The sequence below is a fragment of the Schistocerca gregaria genome, chromosome 5 (assembly GCF_023897955.1).
Source record: "Schistocerca gregaria isolate iqSchGreg1 chromosome 5, iqSchGreg1.2, whole genome shotgun sequence".
NCBI classification, from domain to species: Eukaryota; Metazoa; Arthropoda; class Insecta; order Orthoptera; family Acrididae; genus Schistocerca; species Schistocerca gregaria.
The window spans coordinates 57,617,917-57,639,544 of NC_064924.1; the positions used below are offsets into that span (position 1 = coordinate 57,617,917).

At 39.4% G+C, this 21,628-nt stretch overlaps 1 protein-coding gene across 1 annotated transcript; it reads left to right on the forward strand.

The window, feature by feature from the left end:
• Window positions 1-676: 676 nt before the first annotated feature.
• On the forward strand, window positions 677-20,568 carry LOC126272613 (serine/threonine-protein kinase TBK1). The gene is made up of 2 exons (XM_049975560.1): window positions 677-2,940; window positions 19,877-20,568. The coding sequence occupies exons 1-2, from the start codon at window positions 892-894 to the stop codon at window positions 20,054-20,056; spliced, it is 2,229 nt and encodes a 742-aa protein (XP_049831517.1). The 5' UTR covers window positions 677-891; the 3' UTR covers window positions 20,057-20,568.
• The last annotated feature ends 1,060 nt before the right edge of the window (window positions 20,569-21,628 follow it).

Sequence of the window (21,628 nt, forward strand, 5' to 3'; positions counted from 1 at the left end):
CCAATTAACGCAAATTCAACGCGATTTCTGGAGCTGCTTAGTGTTTGTGATAACCGCACTGGTTTCGATAATATGCCACCAGTACTGCCGCAACTAACATTCTCATGTGGGTAATCGCAGCTGTTTTATGAAGAGATAATTGTAACTGAAAATAATGAAAGATTTTAAAGTCTGACCGAATTTAACTAACGAAAGCCTACTTACAGCAATTCACGAATTAGTATTAAGTGAGGAATCTAGGAGTACCGGTAAACGGCAGCCCTCTACATCGGGTTCCCGTAAGGCCCGCGATGGCATTTATATTAAGTTCAGAACGCAGCGGTTTGTAGAGAATGAATGTGGATGTAGAAGTATATATGAGTAATGTTTTCGCAAGACCGCTACATCAGTTATTCGTAGTCACACTCCACAATTCGCCAGAGTTACTATAATTTTTTTATATCACTACTGCGTTAACACGCAGCAAAAGGAGTTGTTTTCTTATAAATTGTAATTATAGAAAAGATAAATAATAAACCCGTATTCATCATCCCCCTTCTGTGTCGAATTTCGTAGGAGTTGATGCTCGAAGTCACGAGCCTCAGCTATCATTATGAGAAGTGATCTGCGTTATATCAGATATGCTATCAGCTATGTTTTTTTTTTTTCATTATCTATCTTGTGATTTCATCGATTTATAATAACTCTCGACAGTCTGTTATCGATATGTGCGAGGTTGCTGTTTGTGACATATGACTTTGTGGTTTGTGTTGTGTTGTGGGTGTAGGAACGAGGAAGTGGAAGTGCAGTGTAGTGTCGCGCTGTATTACTGCATCAAGAAGAAGAATCCTTGTGTGATATTGTGTGTTGAAGTGTTTATCAGGTAAATATTGCCTCAAATTTTAAAACAAGATGTCTTTTCTACGAGGCTCAACGAATTATGTGTGGTGCACAACAAATGTGTTGGGGAAAGGCGCAACTGGAGCTGTGTATCAAGGCGTACATAAAAATAATGGGGAGCCTGTTGCAGTGAAGACATTCAATCAGCTGAGTCAGATGAGACCACCTGATGTGCAGGTTAGGGAATTCGAAGTGCTAAAGAAAGTAAAACATGAAAACATCGTTAAACTCCTGGCAATAGAAGAAGATCAGGAGGGGAGGGGAAAAGTGATTGTTATGGAATTGTGTACAGGTGGCAGTCTCTTTAACATACTTGATGATCCGGAAAATACGTACGGTTTACAAGAAGAAGAGTTTTTACTTGTACTGGAACATCTTACAGCTGGAATGAAACATCTTCGTGACAATAATCTCATTCATAGGGACCTGAAGCCAGGAAACATAATGAAGTTCATCACAGATGATGGGAGGACTGTATATAAACTGACCGACTTTGGTGCTGCACGAGAACTGGAGGAAGACCAACAGTTCATGTCCTTGTATGGAACAGAAGAGTATTTGCATCCTGATATGTACGAAAGGGCTGTTTTGCGAAAACCAGTTGGAAAGACTTTTGGTGCAACAGTGGACCTCTGGTCTATAGGTGTCACTTTGTACCACGTCGCTACAGGAAACTTACCGTTCCGTCCGTTTGGTGGCAGGAAAAACAAAGAGACGATGTATTACATAACAACTAAGAAGGCATCTGGAGTTATTTCTGGATGCCAGACATCAGAAAGTGGGCCTATTGAATGGAGCAGAGAACTGCCAGACAGTTGTCAGCTAAGTAGAGGTTTGAAGAAAATTATAACCCCCCTCCTAGCAGGTCTTTTGGAAGTGGATGCACAACGTATATGGAGCTTTGATCGTTTCTTTTCTGAAGTGACAGGTATATTATCAAGGAAGTTAATTCACTTGTTTCATGTGAACCGGACACATTCTGTTAGAATTTATCTCCACCCAGAAGATACATATGACCAATTTCAGAGTTTAATAATGGAGCAGACTGAAGTTTCACCTGCAAGCCAGATTATCATCTTCCAAGAGAAGCATTTACTGTCTTATATTGAAACCTCTACTTTAGGAAGAGGTTATCCAAATACAAGAGATGATGATCCTATAATGCTTTTCAGCAGGGAGAACAACAATGTTACAGCTTATTATGATGTTGAATTACCAAAGTTTCCAACTTTTCCAAATTTAGTGTCTGTAGAAAACGATGCCAGCCTGGCTAAAAGTGCTTGTAGTGTTGGGCATGCATACAAAAGGCGCATAGAAAGGCTTCATCGCTCTTGTAAACTGACTCATATGTGTGCAGAACAGTTCTCGGCTGTGGTTTGCCAATCGCTTGACAATGTTTGTTCACAGGTGGAAAGGGCACAAGAAGTAACTCGACACATTTTAAACACTGTCTCTACAGCAGACCGTGCACAGCATTCTGTGAAGGTACTGCTTCAGATGATGGGGAAGTCAATGGATGATGCTGTGACAGAGTGGCAGATGGAAGCATCAGCAGTGACCCGAGAGCTGCAGTCAGGGCTGGCACCAGCAGCAACACAGCTTCGCCGGCGCTGTGTGGCTGATGGTGCCCTGCGGCGTGAGTGGACCAGTGCAGCTGGTGCCCCACCATCTCCTGGAGCACCAGCTAGGGCAGCAACACTTGTATCCCGTTTACGAGATTCATGGCAGCATCTCCTTCGAGACAGAGCAGCACGCAATCTTACTTATAATGAGGAGCAGTTTCACGCCCTAGAGAGAGTAAAAGTAGCTGAGGCGGCAAAACGTCTGAGGTACCTATTGGAAAAGGAAGTGTCTCCTGTGCATGCTCACATAGCAGATTGTCTTGCTGATTGGTACAAGATGGCACAGACAGTATTTCTGCAAGCAGAAATTCTTGCCAAAGATGTTGCTTGTTATAGCAGCCGCCTGGATACATTTGCTACGCGGCTGCATGATGAGGATACTTCATTCCACTCCCGATTGCAAGAGATTATTGAGCAAGGGAAGGACACACCTTATCAGGTAGTGCACTGTTCTTTCTGTTTTTATTGTCAGTATATTGAATTTACTATTGGTTATTTTCTGCATCATTGTGTAGGCCTATGGCCATAAATATGTATATTTTTATGAATGTGTTGCATTAGATTTACATATGTCTGCACTTCTGTAATAAAACAAAATCGTTTCCAGTTTGTAGTTGTATCATAGGCTAATAATTTTGTGCTGACAGGCCGCTTCCTGTGGTTTCCTTATTATTGATTTGTTGTGTTGGGCTAGAATGTGATAATGACAACTTGCACAACCCCTTCCCCCTCCTGTTATTCTGTTTGTGATGATAGATTGATCTATAGTGTTGCCTGAGTTGTAGGTTAATATTTGGTGACAAGGTGTATACACTTTTAAATCTAATTCATTTGGTCTCTGTGAAAGGTACATTAGTGTACTTGTTCTTATTTTGTAAATATTTATTGTGTATTCTTGTTTTCTGACATGTTCCTCATTCCAGAGGATCTCCTCATTATGGATCGATTGGAACGAAAAGTACATCTTATCTAAGGTGACATCTCCGTCGTGAGTTGACAAAGCAAAAAAATGTGAAATGAAACATTTTGATAACAGACTTATCTATAGTACATAGTCTAATGCCTACATTCAAACTCTGTGTAACAGATTCTTAAAAATAAAACATTAGAGGTAAATTCAGAAAATCTGTACTGGTATTAGATAAGACAAATATCCGGTGGGTATTTTTATGCACATTATCAACACGTATTGTACGTAGATAGTGAAAATGCAATAGGGAGCTACTGCGTAACTCTTACTGTAGTGTGGTTAAGGATTATGTTATCTTTTGCATGATACTGACCGGAATACACTCTTTGAAATTCTGAAGGTATCGGGGATAAAATACAGAGACCAAAAGTTTATTAACAGCTTGTGCAGAAATGAGACTATAGTAATTAAAGTCGAAGAACATGAAAGGGAAGCCATAGTCAAGAAGAGAGAGTGGTAGGATTGTAGCTTATTCCCAATGTTATTCAGTCCGTACATTGAGCAAACTGTGAAGGAAACCAAGGAGGAATTTGGAAAGAGTATTTGAGGTTTGCCAGTGACTCTGTAATTTATCAGAGATGGCAAAGGTTTTGGAAGATCTGCTGAATACAACAGATATTGTGTTGAAAAGAGACTAGGGATGAACATTAAAAAAAAGTAAAACAAGAGTAATGGAATGTAGTCAGAGTAAATCAGGTGTTGCTGACCTATGACATAATGGTGTTGTGGTGTGTGACATCACTACAGGGCGGAGTTTTTGAGTTGGTTTTGTTTGTTCTGGTGGTGGATGTGGACATTCTGAGTTTAATGTGTGGTGTTGGTGGTTCATTTGACGTTTCATTGTCATCCTGCGAATGTGTTTTTGAGTTTAGGTAGTTGGTGTGGTAACATGAGTTGGGTAAGTGTTTTCAGTGAGTTATGAAGGTTTGATTGTTATTTATTTGTTTGGCGTTTTTTTTTTAGATCTGATTAGTTTGGTGTTTGTTGTGCAGAAAGAAGTCTAATTTTTAAATTGCTTTTTTGTTAGGTATGAATATGACTGTGAAGTTCACGAGTGCATCATTACGTTCTGAGATAGGTGATGATATGATGTCTGTATGCAGCAGCTTCTGCAGATGTTCACTCTTATGTGTGTGTGTGTGTGTGTGTGTGTGTGTGTGTGTGTGTGTGTGTGTGTGTGTGTGTGCCCGTGGTTAATTGATGTATTGAATATGGGGTATTTGGTTTTCTGAGTTGTTGAGGTTTTGTTTCCACTTTTGGGAGTCGTAGGTGTTTGTTTCCTGGTAGAGATAGCTGCGGTGCAGATATATAGGTCAAGAGAAATGTCCAATTCCCTGTTTCTGGGATTGTAGGTGTTGGTTTTTTGGTAGCAGTGAGTGTGGTTGAGCTGTATAGGCTAAGCGAAATGTCTGATTCTTGTGGCTTTGTTGGTGTAGCAGAATACTGTAATTTAAATTTTGGTATGGTGGTTTGTTGTATATTTAGCTTGTCCCAACTCTGAATCCCCCTTTTTCCATTTCTATTCTTTAGTTTCATTTCATTTTTGGAGTCCGATATTTTTGTGTCTTTTTTATTGTATTCATGTGTATGTAGTAATGTCACTGTCATCATTTTTTATACGCTAGAAATAGTCGTTTCTGTCATATTGATGATGTCATGGGTCAAAGCAGATGGTTGGAATTGGACATTCCTGTAATGCCCAGGTTTTGAAATGTGGTGCTACAGAAGAATGCTGAAGATTAATTGGTTTTGATAGGACACATTTTTGGGCATCAAGTTATTGTCAATTTGTTAATGGAAGGAATTGTGGGAGGTAAAAATTGTAGTGGGAGACCAAGGCTTCAGTACAGAAGGCAGATTCAAATGGATGTGGGTTGTGGTAGTCATGAAGAGGCTTCCACAAAATAGGATAATATGATGAGCTGCATCAAACCAGTCTTCAGGTTAAAGACAAGAACTGGTCAAAGTATTATTGTAATGTAGAAACAGTTGGTAGACGTTGCTTATCTTGGATAAAGAGGAATACTCGGTACTAGTCATTGGCTTTGACAAGTGACATAGGAAACATGCTCAAAGGTCATAAACACCATGGTAACTATAATGTCATATAAATGGCAATTTTTTCAAATCGGCTAAGTTACTGACCAGTCTGTCACCACAGCCAGGGTTTTTGCTGTCACATTCTGTGGCTTCACCTACTCGCAACCAAACTGTTCACCTTCTAATCTAATCTGTACTAGATTAGATTTTTTTCTTTCATGTTCATTAGTTCTACTACCTAACAATCAAACTGTCACCTTGAAACCTAACATATACTTCAGACTAAGCTGCAGATCAATGTGTTACAACCACCACATTCAACTCTGTTTTCATATTATTTGGCTTTGCCAACTAACAACCAAACTGTCAAAATATGCATCAAAATGTGACATCAAAGCAGCCATTAACATTATGTCACTGGTAAAAGTTGATGAATAGTACATAATATTCCTCTCGACCCCTTATCTCATAAAGGGAAAACTAGATACACGATTAAAGGAGGTCACTGTTCTGCAGAGGCCATATTTTTGTACTATATTTTATATTGTACCATTGGTCAGTTGTAGCCATATGGCCATTTTCGAGCTATCATGTATATATGATGGGACTGGATACATTGGCAGTCAAAACAGTCCATGTGTTCGTTTTCAGTTTATCTCTTCCAGCAGGTTGTGAGCAAACTCCTAGGTCCAAACATCGTTATCCACCCATTCCACATAGCTCAGAATACTTTGTGAAATCAAATGTACTAATCTGCATGCATGTGAGTCAGTTTTTACAACACCACTGGTATGCTTGATTCCAAAGGGGGTGTGTCATGCACTGTCCAGTTGTGCTGCAGCAGATACACACTTGAAGTTTTTTGGTCCTATGTAAGATAACAATGTATCATGTTCAATCATATGTACATGATAACTTGAAAATGATCAAGTGGTTGAAGTAGGCCACTAGCAGAAAATAAAATATAATACAGAAGTACAGACTTTGCAGAACAAAGTGTTCCTTTAATCTGTTTATAAGATCTTTGGACCCCCACATCAAGAAAATTATTAGTTGCATAATATGATAAGTGTGGTGTTTGCTGTACATACCACTGAACCAACACCTGTTAGCAGCCATTTTTTGTTGTTGTTTTAAATCCCAACCAAATTACAAGGAAGCTGCCAGTAATATGTTTCATTTGAATATTCATTACATTTTATAATTATACATATTCAGTTAGGAGCCCTCTCCACAGCTTGGAAGAGATTACACCGAGGAACTTTTGTGCTGTTACACAGATTGTATTGAAGCTTTAAAAAGAAGCTGTGTTCCATTGTAACATCTTTTGCCATTAAATCTCAGTACTTTATGAGGCTTCAGGTTGATTATGTCATGGTTAAACATTTTTGTTAATTTATTCTCCCAAACATTGTTTTCTTTTGATTATAATAAACAAACAATGGAAAACCCAAGATGGAATTATGACTATTCTCTGAAAAGGATAGAAGACCGAAAGCTTACTTGTTCAGCAGTCTCTCTTTCATGCCTGTCTGCGATTCAACATCTCCACTATAATTTTCAATTCAATAAACTGTACCAACAGCCGTACACTTTAAGACATTTTATTTTATTTCTATAGCAACCAATTTTGGCAAATCATTTTGCTATCTTCAGGCCCCATAAACTTTTTTCAAATAAACGAGCTTATCATATAGCGCCATAAAGCTGGATATCATGAATCCCAATTGTTGTGCAGCTGATTCATATGAAAGTGTGAGTTTGAAAATCAGTGGCAAAAGAGGTCCTGGAAGAAGACGTATATCTTGGTTTGACAATCTTAGATGCTGGTTAGCTGTGTCTTCAGCAGAACTATTCCGTGTTGCTACCAACAAGAAAAGAATAATAATCATGATCACCAACATCTGAACCAGATAGGCACCAAAAGAAGAAGAATGTAGGAGAACTGTTGTTGATGTGGATTAACCATGTTAACAAACTTAAGGCTCTATTAAAAGCAGAAGTTCTCATGGGGCTGATAACTTTTCAACCACAACATTAAAAGCATATTGTTCTCATATAGTAATTGCACTCTGACAAGCTGTCTTCCTAGGCAGACTAAACATCTAAGTATGCCATTTTAGACCCATCTTTAAAAGAGGAATAGGAGAGGTATTAATAACTGTAGGCTGTTTCATTGTTCTCTTGCCTCTCAAAAGTCTCGGTAGTTTAGAATGTTCAGGATATCTACAAATAGTTTTTTGAGAAACTTGGAGCTTACAATATTTCCATTGTGCATGCAAAATTTTGTATACTTTTGAATGAAAGACTAGAAGTTATGGCTTTTGAGGTACAATAGGTGTTTCAACCTCATATTTAACTGACAAGAAGCAAAGGGTATTTTAGATAGCTCATGCAGATATAATGTTGACTCCTCTTCTCAGCCAAGAGAAGGTAACACAGCTGTTCCACAAGGTTACAGGAGTCAATTCTGTGACTACTCCCTTTTCTGACTCTTGTAAGTGATCTTCCACAGTACTCTGATAAAGCAGAAATAATGTTTTTCACTGATAATACAATACACTGATAATACAATACATCATAATAAAAGTTGAATAGAGCTGCCAGTCATAATAAATGGACTGTCAGTTCTTAAAAGGAACAACTTATTCAGTCCTTTTCAAGGCAAGATAAATCGTTTACAACAATACAGAATGTGGGAAAGGATATACGTAAAACTGACTGTTCAAAATTCCAGTATGTGCATATTGATCAGCAATGAATTGAGAATTACGTGGTATAGATCTCGTAAAATGTTGGGAGTTCAGCGATGTTTGCTCTTCACATAATTGATGTGAAGAAAACATTAGAAAATTAGCTTACTTTTTATGCTTCCATTCAATGATATCACAAGGAATAATTATCTTGCCCAGTTCCACTTATAAACACAAAGTATCTATTACACATAAATGTTCAGTAAGGATAGTGTCTCATGGCTGTCTTCAAACTTCCTGTAGGAAACAATTTAAAAAAAATAGGCATACTTATAACAGCCTCACAATGCATTCTCTTGTGTAGTTTGTTGTGACAGATGAGGTACAATTTGAAACTAGTTGTAGTATTCACAAGTATAACACTAGGAACAAAGCAAGCAGCCATAAAATATTTGTCCCCCTCCCTTGTGAATTAAAGTTGCTGGCAGATAAGGAATGTTGTAAAAACAAATTAAAAGCATTTGTGCTTAACAGCACCATCCAGTCTATTGATGAATTTCTGAATAGTCATGTGATTGGGTTACACTCGTCAAGTTTTGTTGTACTTTAAGGGTGAGAAAATCCATTTTTGTAAATGGCCAGGATGTTGCCATGTTGGACCTACAGAACAACATGCCCCATTAGTGTTCTATGAAGTTTGATATCACATGTTTGCCGGCCGGTGTGTCCGAGTGATTCTAGGCACTAAGTCTGGTACCGCGTGACTGCTACGGTCGCAGGTTCGAATCCTGCCTCGGGCATGGATGTGTGTGATGTCCTTAGGTTAGTTAGGTTTAAATTGTTCCAAGTTCTAGGGGACTGATGAGCTCAGAAGTTAAGTCCCGTAGTGCTCAGAGCCATTTGATATCACATGTTAGAATTATGATGCCTGGGGTGTTTCTTTGTAAGTTTCTGTTGTAGATATCAGTGGTGTGTGCTGTTTTTAAATTATGCTTTATTTAGTTCTTGTGTTTTTTGCAAGACCTACGTGGGTCAAATGGAGATGGCATTCCATTGAGGAGAACATGGTGTAGCACGTGTTTTACATAAGAAGTATAGTTTTTTTACAATGAAACCAAGGTGCAGATTGAAATGTAGTGTACAAGTCAACAAGTGTTGGGCATTTGTTTACGATGTGAAGTTTTCCTATCTGTGGTTATCTTAGTAACTGGAGAAAGCTGTTATTGCAGTTTATGTGAACTGTGAATTATATACACAGTTTATGTATATTTTGGATTGTAGGTAAACTAATTTTATTTTTGGGACTGAAATTTTTGTTTGTGCGGTAAGTACTTTCAGTCATCGAATGTTATGTTTTGTCTTATAATTGTGTGACATATGTATTCTTATATTTATGTGGTATATTCACTTGTTTCTTATATCATATATAATGTGTGGTATATGCTTTTTTGACTAGTTCATTATTTTGGTTGTGATTTTCTTGTGTTATTTTTTGCAGCTCGGATCCAAAAGTAACCTTTAATAGCTGAATGATGTGGGGTGAGATGGGAGATGCAGAATCAATCATTAAATTTTTGCAAATGCCGGGTGTCATTGAGGAATACTGTAAATGTCACATATGTGGCAGTGATATTAGACTGAAGTAGGTGTTGTGCCAACACTCTTCCAATGGCTACACGTGGAGGTGTCACAGGGATAATTTGTGGCACTCCATCAGATGCAAAACAGGGTTTTAGAGGTCGAGACTCAGTCTTTATGATATAGCTGCTTTGAAATACCATTTTTGTTGTCACTCCTCAGTTGCATATGCCAGGCATGAAACAAGAGTTTGTCAAAGTGCAGTAACTGCTTAGTTTTCATTCTGTAAAGAGGTGAGCAGGGAATTATATAAATGTTGGGGATCATTAGAGGGTTTGGTGATGATAGTGGAAGTACATGAGTAGCTTTGGTAAGACAAAGGGTTTTAGGAGGCATAAAATTGTTGGTCTTTGGGTTTTTACGACTTATTTCTGTTCGGGATAGTAATGGTTCAAATGGCTCAGAGCACTATGGGACTTAACATCTATGGTCATCAGTCCCCTAGAACTTAGAACTACTTAAACCTAACTAACCTAAGGACATTACACAACACCAAGTCATCACGTGGGATAGTGATGATGTCGTTTTTTGGGTTATTGATAATCATGTTTTGACTTCATTAATAGAGGGGTATATAGCAGAGATGTGTACTACCATTTCAGACAGATTCACTTCATACAGTGAAGTGCCAAAGAAACTGGTTCAGGCACGCGTATTCAAATACAGAGATATGTAAATAGGCAGAATATGGTTCTTATATAAGACAATACCTACAATAGACAAGTGTCTGGCGCAGTTGTGAGATCGGTTACTGCTGCTGCAATGGCAAGTTATCAAGATTTAACTGAGTTTGAACGTGGTGTTATACTTGGCCCACGAGCAATGGGACACAGCATCTCCCAGGCAACAATGAAGTGAGGATTTTCATGCACAACCGTTTCAAGAGTGTACGTGAATATCAGGAATCCAGTAAAATAGCAAATCCCTGACATCGCTGCAGCTGGAAATAGATCCTGCAGGGACAGGACCAACGATGACTGAACAGAAACGTTCAGCGTGAAAGAAGTGCAACCCATCCGCAAATTGCTGCAGATTTCAATGCTGAGCCATCAAAAAGTGTCAGTGAGCAAACCATTTAATGAACATCATCGATATGGGCTTTTGGAGCCAAGAGCCCACTTGGGTATGCTTGATGACTGCACGGCATAAAGATTTACACCTTGCCTGGGCCCGTCAACATGAACATTGGACTGATGATGACTGGAAACATGTTGCATGGTTCGGACGAGCCTCATTTCAAATTGTATCAAGTAGATGGATGTCTATGGGTGTGGAGACAATTTCATGAATCCATAGACCCTGCATGTCAGCACGGGACTGTTCAAGCTGGCGGAGGCTCTGTAATGGTGTGTAGTTGGAGTGATACGGGACCCCTCTTATGTCTAGATATGACTCTTGGCAGGTGACACATATGCCAGCATCGCGTTTGATCACCTGCATCCATTCATGTCCGTTGTGCATTCCAACAGACTTCAGCAATTTTAGCAGGACAGTGTGACACTCTATACACCCAGAATTGCTGTAGTGGCCCCACGAACACTCTTCTGAGTTTCAACACTTCCACTGGCCACCAAACTCTGCAGACATGAACATTATTGAGCATATCTGGGATGGCTTGCAATGCCGTTCAGAAGAGATCTCCATTCCCTCGTACTCTTTCGGACTTATGGACAGCCCTGCAGGATTCGTAATATCAGTTCTCTCCAACACTATTTCATGCTCGCAGGGCCCTACATGATATTAGGCAGGTGTACCTGTTTCTTTTGGCTCTTCATTGTATTATTGAGGGATGTGAAGGGGCTGTCAGATATGGTTTAGGGAGGGTTAAAAGGAGGTATTCCACCTCAGAGGCTCATTTTGATTAGTGCTGTTGGCAGAAAAGTTATCTGCATGGGTACTGTGTTTGTCAGTTGTTTATGAAATTTATGCTCGATACCTTGTTGATGGACTTTTGTAGCTGCATACCCAAGAGTTCTCATTATGTGGAAAATTGTGCCAGGCCCAAGAGTTCTTATTATGTGGAAAATTGTGCTGGAATTTCCATGTTTTTTATTTTGTAAACCCTCATTGCTAATTTTGTAAAGGCCTCGTCACATCTTCTGTAGAGGCTGAGTTGCCACTGTTGTTATGGTAGTCCAAGTTTGTGAGTTCGTGAAGTGGCTTCTGGTGCATTACACTGCTAACACAATTTGTCCTTGCCATTATTACACAGCTGTGCCCCAGGGGAACGAAGATTGTGCAACACTCCAACAAATTAGTAACAAAGTCACACCAATGAGTTACAAAGGTTTACATATCTTTGTGACTTTTTGAATGATTAAGTCTGCGACACTGCATCTAATATAACACAAAAAAGGCCCACAGTGGCTAAGTGCAAATAATCGTAGGTAAACTTGACAGTACATAGGAAATGTAATTTAGAACACTGATCTGCTCACTTCTAAGAGTTCACTAACAACTTTTCCTGTGTAAGTCAGTCCTGGCCGAAGATATATAACCAAGTGGATGAGAGCTGCTCTTCTCTCTTCCGAGTAGGCTTCTGTTCGTTGTCATCCAGTCATTGTTGGATTGTACTCTGCTGGCAATTGGCCAAGGTGAAGTCAATTTCTTCATCCTCAGCGTTGCCCGTGGTGCTACATCTACATCTACATGACTACTCTGCAATTCACATTTACGTGCTGTCGAACCACAATCATACTATCTCTCTACTATTCCACTCCCGAACAGCGAGCGGGAAAAACGAACACCTAAACCTTTCTGTTCAAGCTCTGATTTCTCGTATTTTATTTTGATGATCATTCCTACCTATGTAGGTTGGGCTCAACAAAATATTTTCGCATTCGGAAGAGAAAGTTGGTGACTGAAATTTCGTAAAAAGGTCTCGCCGCGACGAAAAACGTCTATGCTGTAATGACTTCCATCCCAACTCGCGTATCATATCTGCCACACTCTCTCCCCTATAACGCGATAATACAAAACGAGCTGCCCTTTTTTGCACCCTTTCGATGTCCTCAGTCAATCCCACCTGGTAAGGATCCCACACCGCGCAGCAATATTCTAACAGAGGACGAACGAGTGTAGTGTAAGCTGTCTCTTTAGTGGACTTGTTGCATCTTCTAAGTGTCCTGCCAATGAAACGCAACCTTTGGCTCGCCTTCCCGACAATATTATCTATGTGGTCCCTTCAACTGAAGTTGTTCGTAATTTTAACACCCAGGTACTTAGTTGAATTGACAGCCTTGAGAATTGTACTATTTATCGAGTAATCGAATTCCAACGGATTTCTTTTGGAACTTATGTGGATCATCTCACACTTTTCGTTATTTAGCGTCAACTGCCACCTGACACACCATACAGCAATCTTTTCTAAATCGCTTTGCAGCTGATACTGGTCTTCGGATGACCTTACTAGACGGTAAATTACAGCATCATCTGCGAACAGTCTAAGAGAACTGCTCAGATTGTCACCCAGGTCATTTATATAGATCAGGAACAGTAGAGGTCCCAGGACGCTTCCCTGGGGAACACCTGATATCACTTCAGTTTTACTCGATGATTTGCCGTCTATTACTACGAACTGCGACCTTCCTGACAGGAAATCACGAATCCAGTCTCACAACTGAGACGATACCCCATAGCTCCGCAGCTTGATTAGAAGTCGCTTATGAGGAACGGTGTCAAAAGCTTTCCGGAAATCTAGAAATACGGAATCAACTTGAGATCCCCTGTCGATAGCGGCCATTACTTCGTGCGAATAAAGAGCTAGCTGCGTTGCACAAGAGCAATGTTTTCTGAAGCCATGCTGATTACGTGTCAATAGATCGTTCCCTTCGAGGTGATTCATAATGTTTGAATACAGTATATGCTCCAAAACCCTACTGCAAACCGACGTCAATGATATAGGTCTGTAGTTAAATGGATTACTCCTACTACCCTTCTTGTACACTGGTGCGACCTGCGCAATTTTCCAATCTGTAGGTACAGGTGCTGTTGGAACTCGCGCAAGTGGCGAGTTTCGATGGCGCTGGCAGCAGTTTGCATCTTTGCGGCTGTGGTGCTTTTGCCCTGGCTGTGTATTGTTCGGACGACACAGCACTTTTAAAGCTGACTAATTCTGCCATTAGGCCTTTTTCTAAGGGAGAGATGTTTTAATATGGTATGGTAGTGAATTTTAATACCTTCAAATATTTACTGTTGTAACTCTGTTCACAACAAAGAGACTGTTGGAAAGTGAGCTTTTGGCCAATGAGGCCTTCATCAAAAATAGACAACACGCACACGCATTCTCATGCAAATGCTATACATACGTGACCATAGTCTTTAGCAGCTGAAGACACTTAACAAGGCAGATAAGATCAAAATCTTGTTCACCCCAAGCAGCCAAACTGGAGAGTTTGCACAATGGTTGTGCTCTGCGGTAAACAGTAATGTTTTCTGAGTAAGTAAGAATGTTATTATGCTTCGAAACTCCTACAGAAGAAGATGCCAGCCACACCTAGTTGATCAGTTACATTTGACTCTGTGACCAAAATGGTACTGAAACAGAGGATGACAGACTAAAGGCCAAAATACTAAATGTCTTTTTCCAAAGCTGTTTCACAGATGAAGACTGCACTGTAGTTCCTTCTCTAGATTGTCGCACAGATGACAAAATGGTAGATATCGAAATAGACGACAGAGGGATAGATAAACAATTAAAATCGCTCAAAAGAGGAAAGGCCTCTGGACCTGATGGGATACCAGTTCGATTTTACACAGAGTACGTGAAGGAACTTGCCCCCCCTTCTTACGGTGTACCGTAGGTCTCTAGAAGAGCGTAGCGTTCCAAAGGATTGGAAAAGGGCACAGGTCATCCCCGTTTTCAAAAAGAGACGTCGAATAGATGTGCAGAACTATAGACCTATATCTCTAACGTCGATCAGTTGTAGAATTTTGGAACACGTATTATGTTCGAGTATAATGACTTTTCTGGAGACTAGAAATCGACTCTGTAGGAATCAGCATGGGTTTCGAAAAAGACAGTTGTGTGAAACCCAGCTCGCGCTATTCGTCCACGAGACTCAGAGAGCCATACACACGGGTTCACGGATACATGCCGTGTTTCTTGACTTCCGCAAGGTGTTTGATACAGTTCCTCACAGTCGTTTAATGAACAAAGTAAGAGCATATGAACTATCAGACCAATTGTGTGATGGGATTGAAGAGTTCCTAGATAACAGAACGCAGCATGTCATTCTCAATGGAGAGAAGTCTTCCGAAGTAAGAGTGATTTCAGGTGTGCCGCAGGGGAGTGTCATAGGACCGTTGCTATTCACAATATACATAAATGAGCATCGGAAGTTCACTGAGGCTTTTTGCAGATGATGCTGTGGTTTATCGAGAGGTTGTAACAATGGAAAATTGTACTGAAATGCAGGATGATCTGCAGCAAATTGACACATGGTGCAGGGAATGACAGTTGAATCTCAATGTAGACAAGTGTAATGTGATGCGAATACATAGAAAGATAGTTCCCTTATCATTTAGCTACAGAATAGCAGGTCAGCTACTGGAAGCAGTTAATTCCATAAATTATCTGGGAGTATGCATTAGGAGTGATTTAAAATGGAATGATCATATAAAGTTGATCATCGGTAGAGCAGATGCCAGACTGAGATTCATTGGAAAAATCGTAAGGAAATGCAATCCGGAAACAAAGGAAGTAGGTTACAGTACACTTGTTCGCCCACTGCTTGAATACTGCTCAACAGTGTGGGATCCATACCAGATAGGGTTGATAGAAGAGATAGAGAAGATCCAACGGAGAGCAGAGCGCATTGTTACAGGATCATTTAGTAATCACGAAAGCGTTACGGAGATGATAGATAAACTCCAGTGGAAGACTCGGGAGGAGAGATGCTCAGTAGCTCGGTACGGGCTTTTGTTAAAGTTTCGAGAACATACCTTCACCGAAGAGTCAAGCAATATATTGCTCCCTCCTACGTATATCTCACGAAGAGACCATGTGGATAAAATCAGAGAGATTAGAGCCCACACAGAAGCATACCGACAATCCTTCTTTCCACGAACAATATGAGACTGAAATAGAAGGGAGAACCGATAGAGGTACTCAGGGTACCCTCCGCCACACACCGTCAGGTGGCTTGCGGAGTATGCATGTAGATGTAGATGACTTGTCAGTGAATATTTTAATTGGATTTGGCCACTCCATATGCATGTTATGAATATGTTGTTAATGCTTGATGTGAGAAATACCCTTTAGTACAGTCTGGCATTCTACGGATCGGAGCATGGAATATCAGATCCCTTAATTGGGCAGGTAGGTTAGAAAATTCAAAAAGGGAAATGGATAGGCTAAAGTTACTTATAGTGGGAATAAGTGATGTTCTGGCAAGAGGAGCAAGACTTTTGGTCAGGTGAATATAGGGCTATAAATACAAAATCAGATAGGGGTAATGCAGGAGTAGGTTTGATAATGAATAAAAAATAGTAGAATGGATCAGCTATTACGAACAGCATAGTGAATGCATCATCGTAGTGAAGATAGACATGGATCCCACGTCTACCATAGAAGTACAAGTTTATATGCCAACTAGGTCTGCAGATGATGAAGAGATTGAAGAAATGGATGATGTGACAAAAGAAATTATTCAGATAGTTAAGGGAGACGAAAATTAAATAATCATGGGGGACTGGAATTTGATAGTAGGAAAAGGAAGAGAAAGAAAAGTAGTAGGTGAATATGCACTGGGGGTAAGGAATGAAAGAGGGAGCCACCTGCTAGGATTTTGCACAGAGCATAACTTACTCATAGGTTTAAGAATCACGAAAGAAAGCTGTATATGTGGAAGAGGCCTGGAGACACTAGAAGATTTCAGATAGATTGTATAATGGTAAGACAGAGGTTTGGGAACCAAGTTTCAAATTGTAAGACATTTCCAGGGGAAATGCAGATTAAAACTGAAGAAATTGCAGAAAGGTAAAGTTTAAGGAGATGGGACCTGGATAAACTGAAACAACCAGTGGTTGTAGAGAGCTTCAGAGAGAGCATTGCCGGCGGTGGTCTTGCGGTTCTAGGCACTTAGTCCGGAACCACGCAACTGCTACGGTCGCAGGTTTGAATCCTGCCTCGGGCATGGATGTGTGTGATGTCCTTAGGTTAGTTAGGTTTAAGTAGTTCTACGTTCTAGGGGACTGATGAGCACAGATGTTAAGTCCAATAGTGCTCAGAGCCATTGGAACAATTTTTGAAGGGAGCATTAGGGAATGATTCACAAAAACGGGGGAAAGAAATACATTAGGAGAAGAATGGGTAGCTTTGGGAGATTAAATAGTGAGGGTAGCAGACGATCAAGTAGGTAAAAAAAGACAAGGGCCAGTAGAAATCCTTGGTAACAGAAGTGAGACTGAATTTAATTGATGAAAGGAGAAAATGTAAAAATGCAGTAAATGAAGCAGGTGAAAAGGAATACACACATCTCAAAACTGCCATCAGCAGAAAATGCAAAATGGATAAGCAGGGATGGCTAGAGGACAAATGTAAGGAAGTAGAGGCATATATCACTAGGGGTAAGATGGATATTGCCCACAAGAAAGTTAAAGAGACCTTTGAAGAACCATCTGTATGAATATCAAGAGATGAGATAGAAAACCAGACATAAGCAAAGAAGGGAAAGCAGAAAAGATGGAAGGGTACGTAGAGAGTGTATACAAGGGCACTTGAGGGCAATATTATGGAAATGGAAGAGGACGTGGATGAAGATGAAATGGGAGATATGATACTGCGTGAAGAATTTGACAGAGTACTGAAAGACCTAAGTCTTTGAACTACTGATAGCCTTGTTAGAGCCAGCCATGACAAAACTGTACCATCTGGTGAGCGAGATATATGAGGAAGGCGACATACCCTATGACTTCAAGAAGAATTTAATAATTCCAATTCCAAAGAAAGCAGGTGCTGACAGGTGTGTAAATTATGGAACTATCAATTTAATAAGTCATGGTTGCAAAAAATTAACACGAATTTTGTACAGACGAATGGAAAAACTTGTAGACGGCAACCTTGAGGAAGACCAGTTTGGATTCTATAGAAATGTTGGAACACACGAGGCAATACTGACCGTATGACTTATCTTAAAAGATAGATTAAGGAAAGGCAAATCATTGTCTATAGCATTTGTAAACTTAGAGAAAGCTTTTGACATTGTTGATTGGAATAATTTATTTCAAATTCTGAAGGTGGCAGGGGTAAAATACAGGAAAAAGCTATTTACAGTTTGTACAGAAACCAGATGGCAGTTATGAGAATGAAGGGGCATGAAAGGGAAGCAGTGGTTGAGAAGGGAGTGAGACAGGTTGTAGCCTATTCCTGATTGTATTCAATCTGTATATTGAGTAAGCAGTAAAGGAAACGAAAGAAAAATTTAGAGTAGCAATTAAAATCCATGGAGAAGAAATAAAGACTTTTAGGTGTGCTGGTGATGTAATTCTGTCAGAGACAGCAAAGAACCTGGAAGAACACTTGAATGGAATGGACAGGGTAATAGATGAACATCAACAAAAGCAAGACAAGGATAGTAGAATGTAGTCAAAACTAAAACAGGTTATACTGAGGGAATTAGATTAGGAAATGACACACTTAAAGTAGTAGATGAGTTTTGCTAATTGAGGATGGTCGAAGTGGAGAGGATATAAAATGTAGACTGGCATTGGCAAGGTAAGCGTTTCTGAATAAGAGAAATTTTTTAACATAGAGTATAGATTTAAGTGTCACAAAGTCCTTTCTGAAAGTTTTTGTATGAAGTGTAGCCCTGGATGGAAGTGAAACATGGACGATAAATAGATTAGACTAGAACAGAATAGAAGGATTTGGAATTTGGTGTCACAGAAAAATGCTGAAGATTAGATGGGTAGATCATGGAACTAATGAGGAGGTACTGAATAGAATTTGGGGGGGGGGGGGGGGGAGAGAAGTGGAAGATGTGGCACAACTTGACTATAAGACGCGATCTGTTGGTTGGACACATTCTGAGGCATCAAGGGATCACCAGTTTAGTATTGGAGGGAATCGCGGAGGGTAAAAATTGTTGACTGAGACCAAGAGATGAATACACAGCGGATCCATAAGGATGTATGTGGCAGTAGTTGCTCGGAAATGAAGAAGCTTGCACAGGATAGAGTTGCATGGAGAGTTGTGTCAAACAAGTCTCTGGACTGAAGACCACAACAGCAACAACAATAATAACAGTCTAGCACATTTTTTCCACATTGTTTTCTCGGACACAGAATAATTTCAGATCAGTAGTAGTTGCAGAGCAACCTGTCACTCACAGGTACTGTTCACAGTGTCGATCAGTCACATATGAATGCTGTGCACAGCACCTGAAACTGACTGGTTGCCCTGTAACTACTGTGTGTCCAAAGATCTTCTGTAAAGGAAGAAAACCTGTTATCATTGTAGAAGATGTTTGACATTTTGGTTTACTACAAGACAGTTTAATGGTTCCTCCACTTGGTAATGTGTCAACTTTTCATAAGAATGGTTGATATCACTTTTGGGGGGTATATGATGTTGCACAACATGAGTAGCAGACAAAAAGGAATTTCAAAGTGCTAGCTCGTCTCATTTCCTGTATTTTATATACGCAGTTTTTCCTATGAGTATCGTACATCCTCATTACACTATTCAGACATATAAATTCATTTTCAATATATACTATTTTGATTGAGTAACAAATGGAAAAACTAATTTTATAATTGTGTTTCACAAGAGTTTTTACATTTTGTCCTTTGTATAAATAATTTAATTTTTAGTACTTCCTCTGTCCTCCCATCTGAGATGCTGTTTATTTGTTAATGTGTTATGCCAAGATCTATTTTCACTTGATTTTAAATATTGTAGTCAATCTGTTATTTTATCTCATAAAGACAAACAAATTAATTATTTATATTTAGTATTTAAACAAGTACTTCAGTCAGCAAGAACTTTTGCCAATTAATATGCCTTGTTGCTTACAATTGTAATTTTTTCACAGATGGAACGACGACACCGTTCCAGTTCAGGACGGTATGCTGTCTTGCGCAGCAGCCTCAAAGATGCGCTGGCAATTCAGGATGAAGTTGCCCAAATTCTGACTGAGAATGCTGACTTAGTTAAACAATTCCAACAGCTCATTGTCAGCAATGGCAAAGATGGGGATATCCTGCTGTCATAGTTTTCTTCAGCCTTTCATGCTGAATTTGTGTGGGTGTATGGTATGCTATTGTTATAATGTAATCAGTTACATTGGAGCTACCGGAAATGAGACAAGTTTTCAGTAGGTAGCTTGCAGCAATAACTCCTCCCTTGTATTGTCTTCCACGAAGATTACCGAAGGAGAATATATCTGTAGAAGTAACTGTTTGTTGTGGTGTCTGAAGAATATTGAGTCATATAGAGAAGCAGTATTAAATCAGTAAGCAGGCAGTGACTGGCTAATTTTGAATTGTATTTATAGAGCTCCATCAAGAGACTAGTGTGAGTTGTGAGGGAGTTCTGTTTTTTCTACTGGCATTCACAAGTTTCATATTCTGTGAGAAATGAAAAGTTATTCAGAGTATTCATAAGTCAGGTGAAAAACACATTACAGTAGAAAGTGATTTTATTAAAGTTCCTAGAAGGAAGGAAGTGTGACATATAGCAATTTTATTTTATCATGTAAATAAGAAATAAATTTTTTATAACTGACGTAGCACTTCATAGAAGCATTTTTATTTTCATTTCCTATACAATTAAGAAAATGAAAATATTTCTGTGGACTTATGATTATAATCGACTCATAAACTACCTTTTGCTTTAATTGGCCACCAGAACATACAATGAGTGGAACCAAGTCATGCTCTCCAATAGTGTGTGGATGATGGTTGAGTCATTGCTCTAGATTATTTTCTTTTGATTGTATATTTTTGTATCTATTACATAAAGTTCCTATGTTCAGAAGAAGACTACAATTTTGAAGGACTAACAACACAACTGTCAGGTACCCATCATCCAGTGAGTTGAGATCTGTCCTCTCATTCATTGTTTAGCATCCCAGACTTTTCATTGTTTAGCATCCCAGACTTTTCATTGTTGTAGTAGGTATTTGCTTATTTCATTGTTAACCGCAGATTACAAAACCGTCATGAAACTTATGATTGCCGTAGGGTGTAAAAGAGTATGTTGCGTTTTAATTTGGTATGTAACATACCATTGGAGATCTAATAACTGCAAGTAGCTAATGCATTACCTGTCAATTAAAACTTCCTTTGAATAAAATGTGGAATAGTAAACTTTACAATAGTTTAGTAGCAATGTAACATCCCCCCTCCCCAGCCCCACCCACCTAGTGTTCTTGGGTTAAATGTAACTGTCTGCACTTACTGTTGTTTGCCATTCCAGACAGTTACAAGGATTCTCTCCCCCTTTCTCATTATTTTTATTTATTTTATATTTTTCTTGCCCTGTTGTATTTCCCCATGGTGTAGGTTTGAGTTACATTTCACATGTCATTAGTGCAGCCTGATTTGTTTGTAATTATAACATTTTTAGGGACAGAAGAAGTAGTTGGCGATCTTTCATTACAGTATTTGTATGACCATGGGTTGCATTTTCTCCTCCTCCTCTGCTTAGAACCTCTGCACCCTTTCCTTTATTCTCTCATATTCTTCTTCACAAATCTCAAGTAATCTCATGTCTTGTCTGCTCAGTTGGTGACACTATATTCTTTTCCTGTATCTTCTTGTGTCGTTTACCTCTGGCATATTGG

What these genes read in the sequence shown, in the direction of transcription:
- LOC126272613 (XM_049975560.1), top strand. Translation starts at nt 892, where the DNA reads ATGTCTTTTCTACGAGGCTCAACGAATTATGTGTGGTGCACAACAAAT. An exon ending in GGAAGGACACACCTTATCAG is followed by an intron (nt 2,941 to 19,876) that starts GTAGTGCACTGT and finishes ATTTTTTCACAG; the next exon opens with ATGGAACGACGACACCGTTC.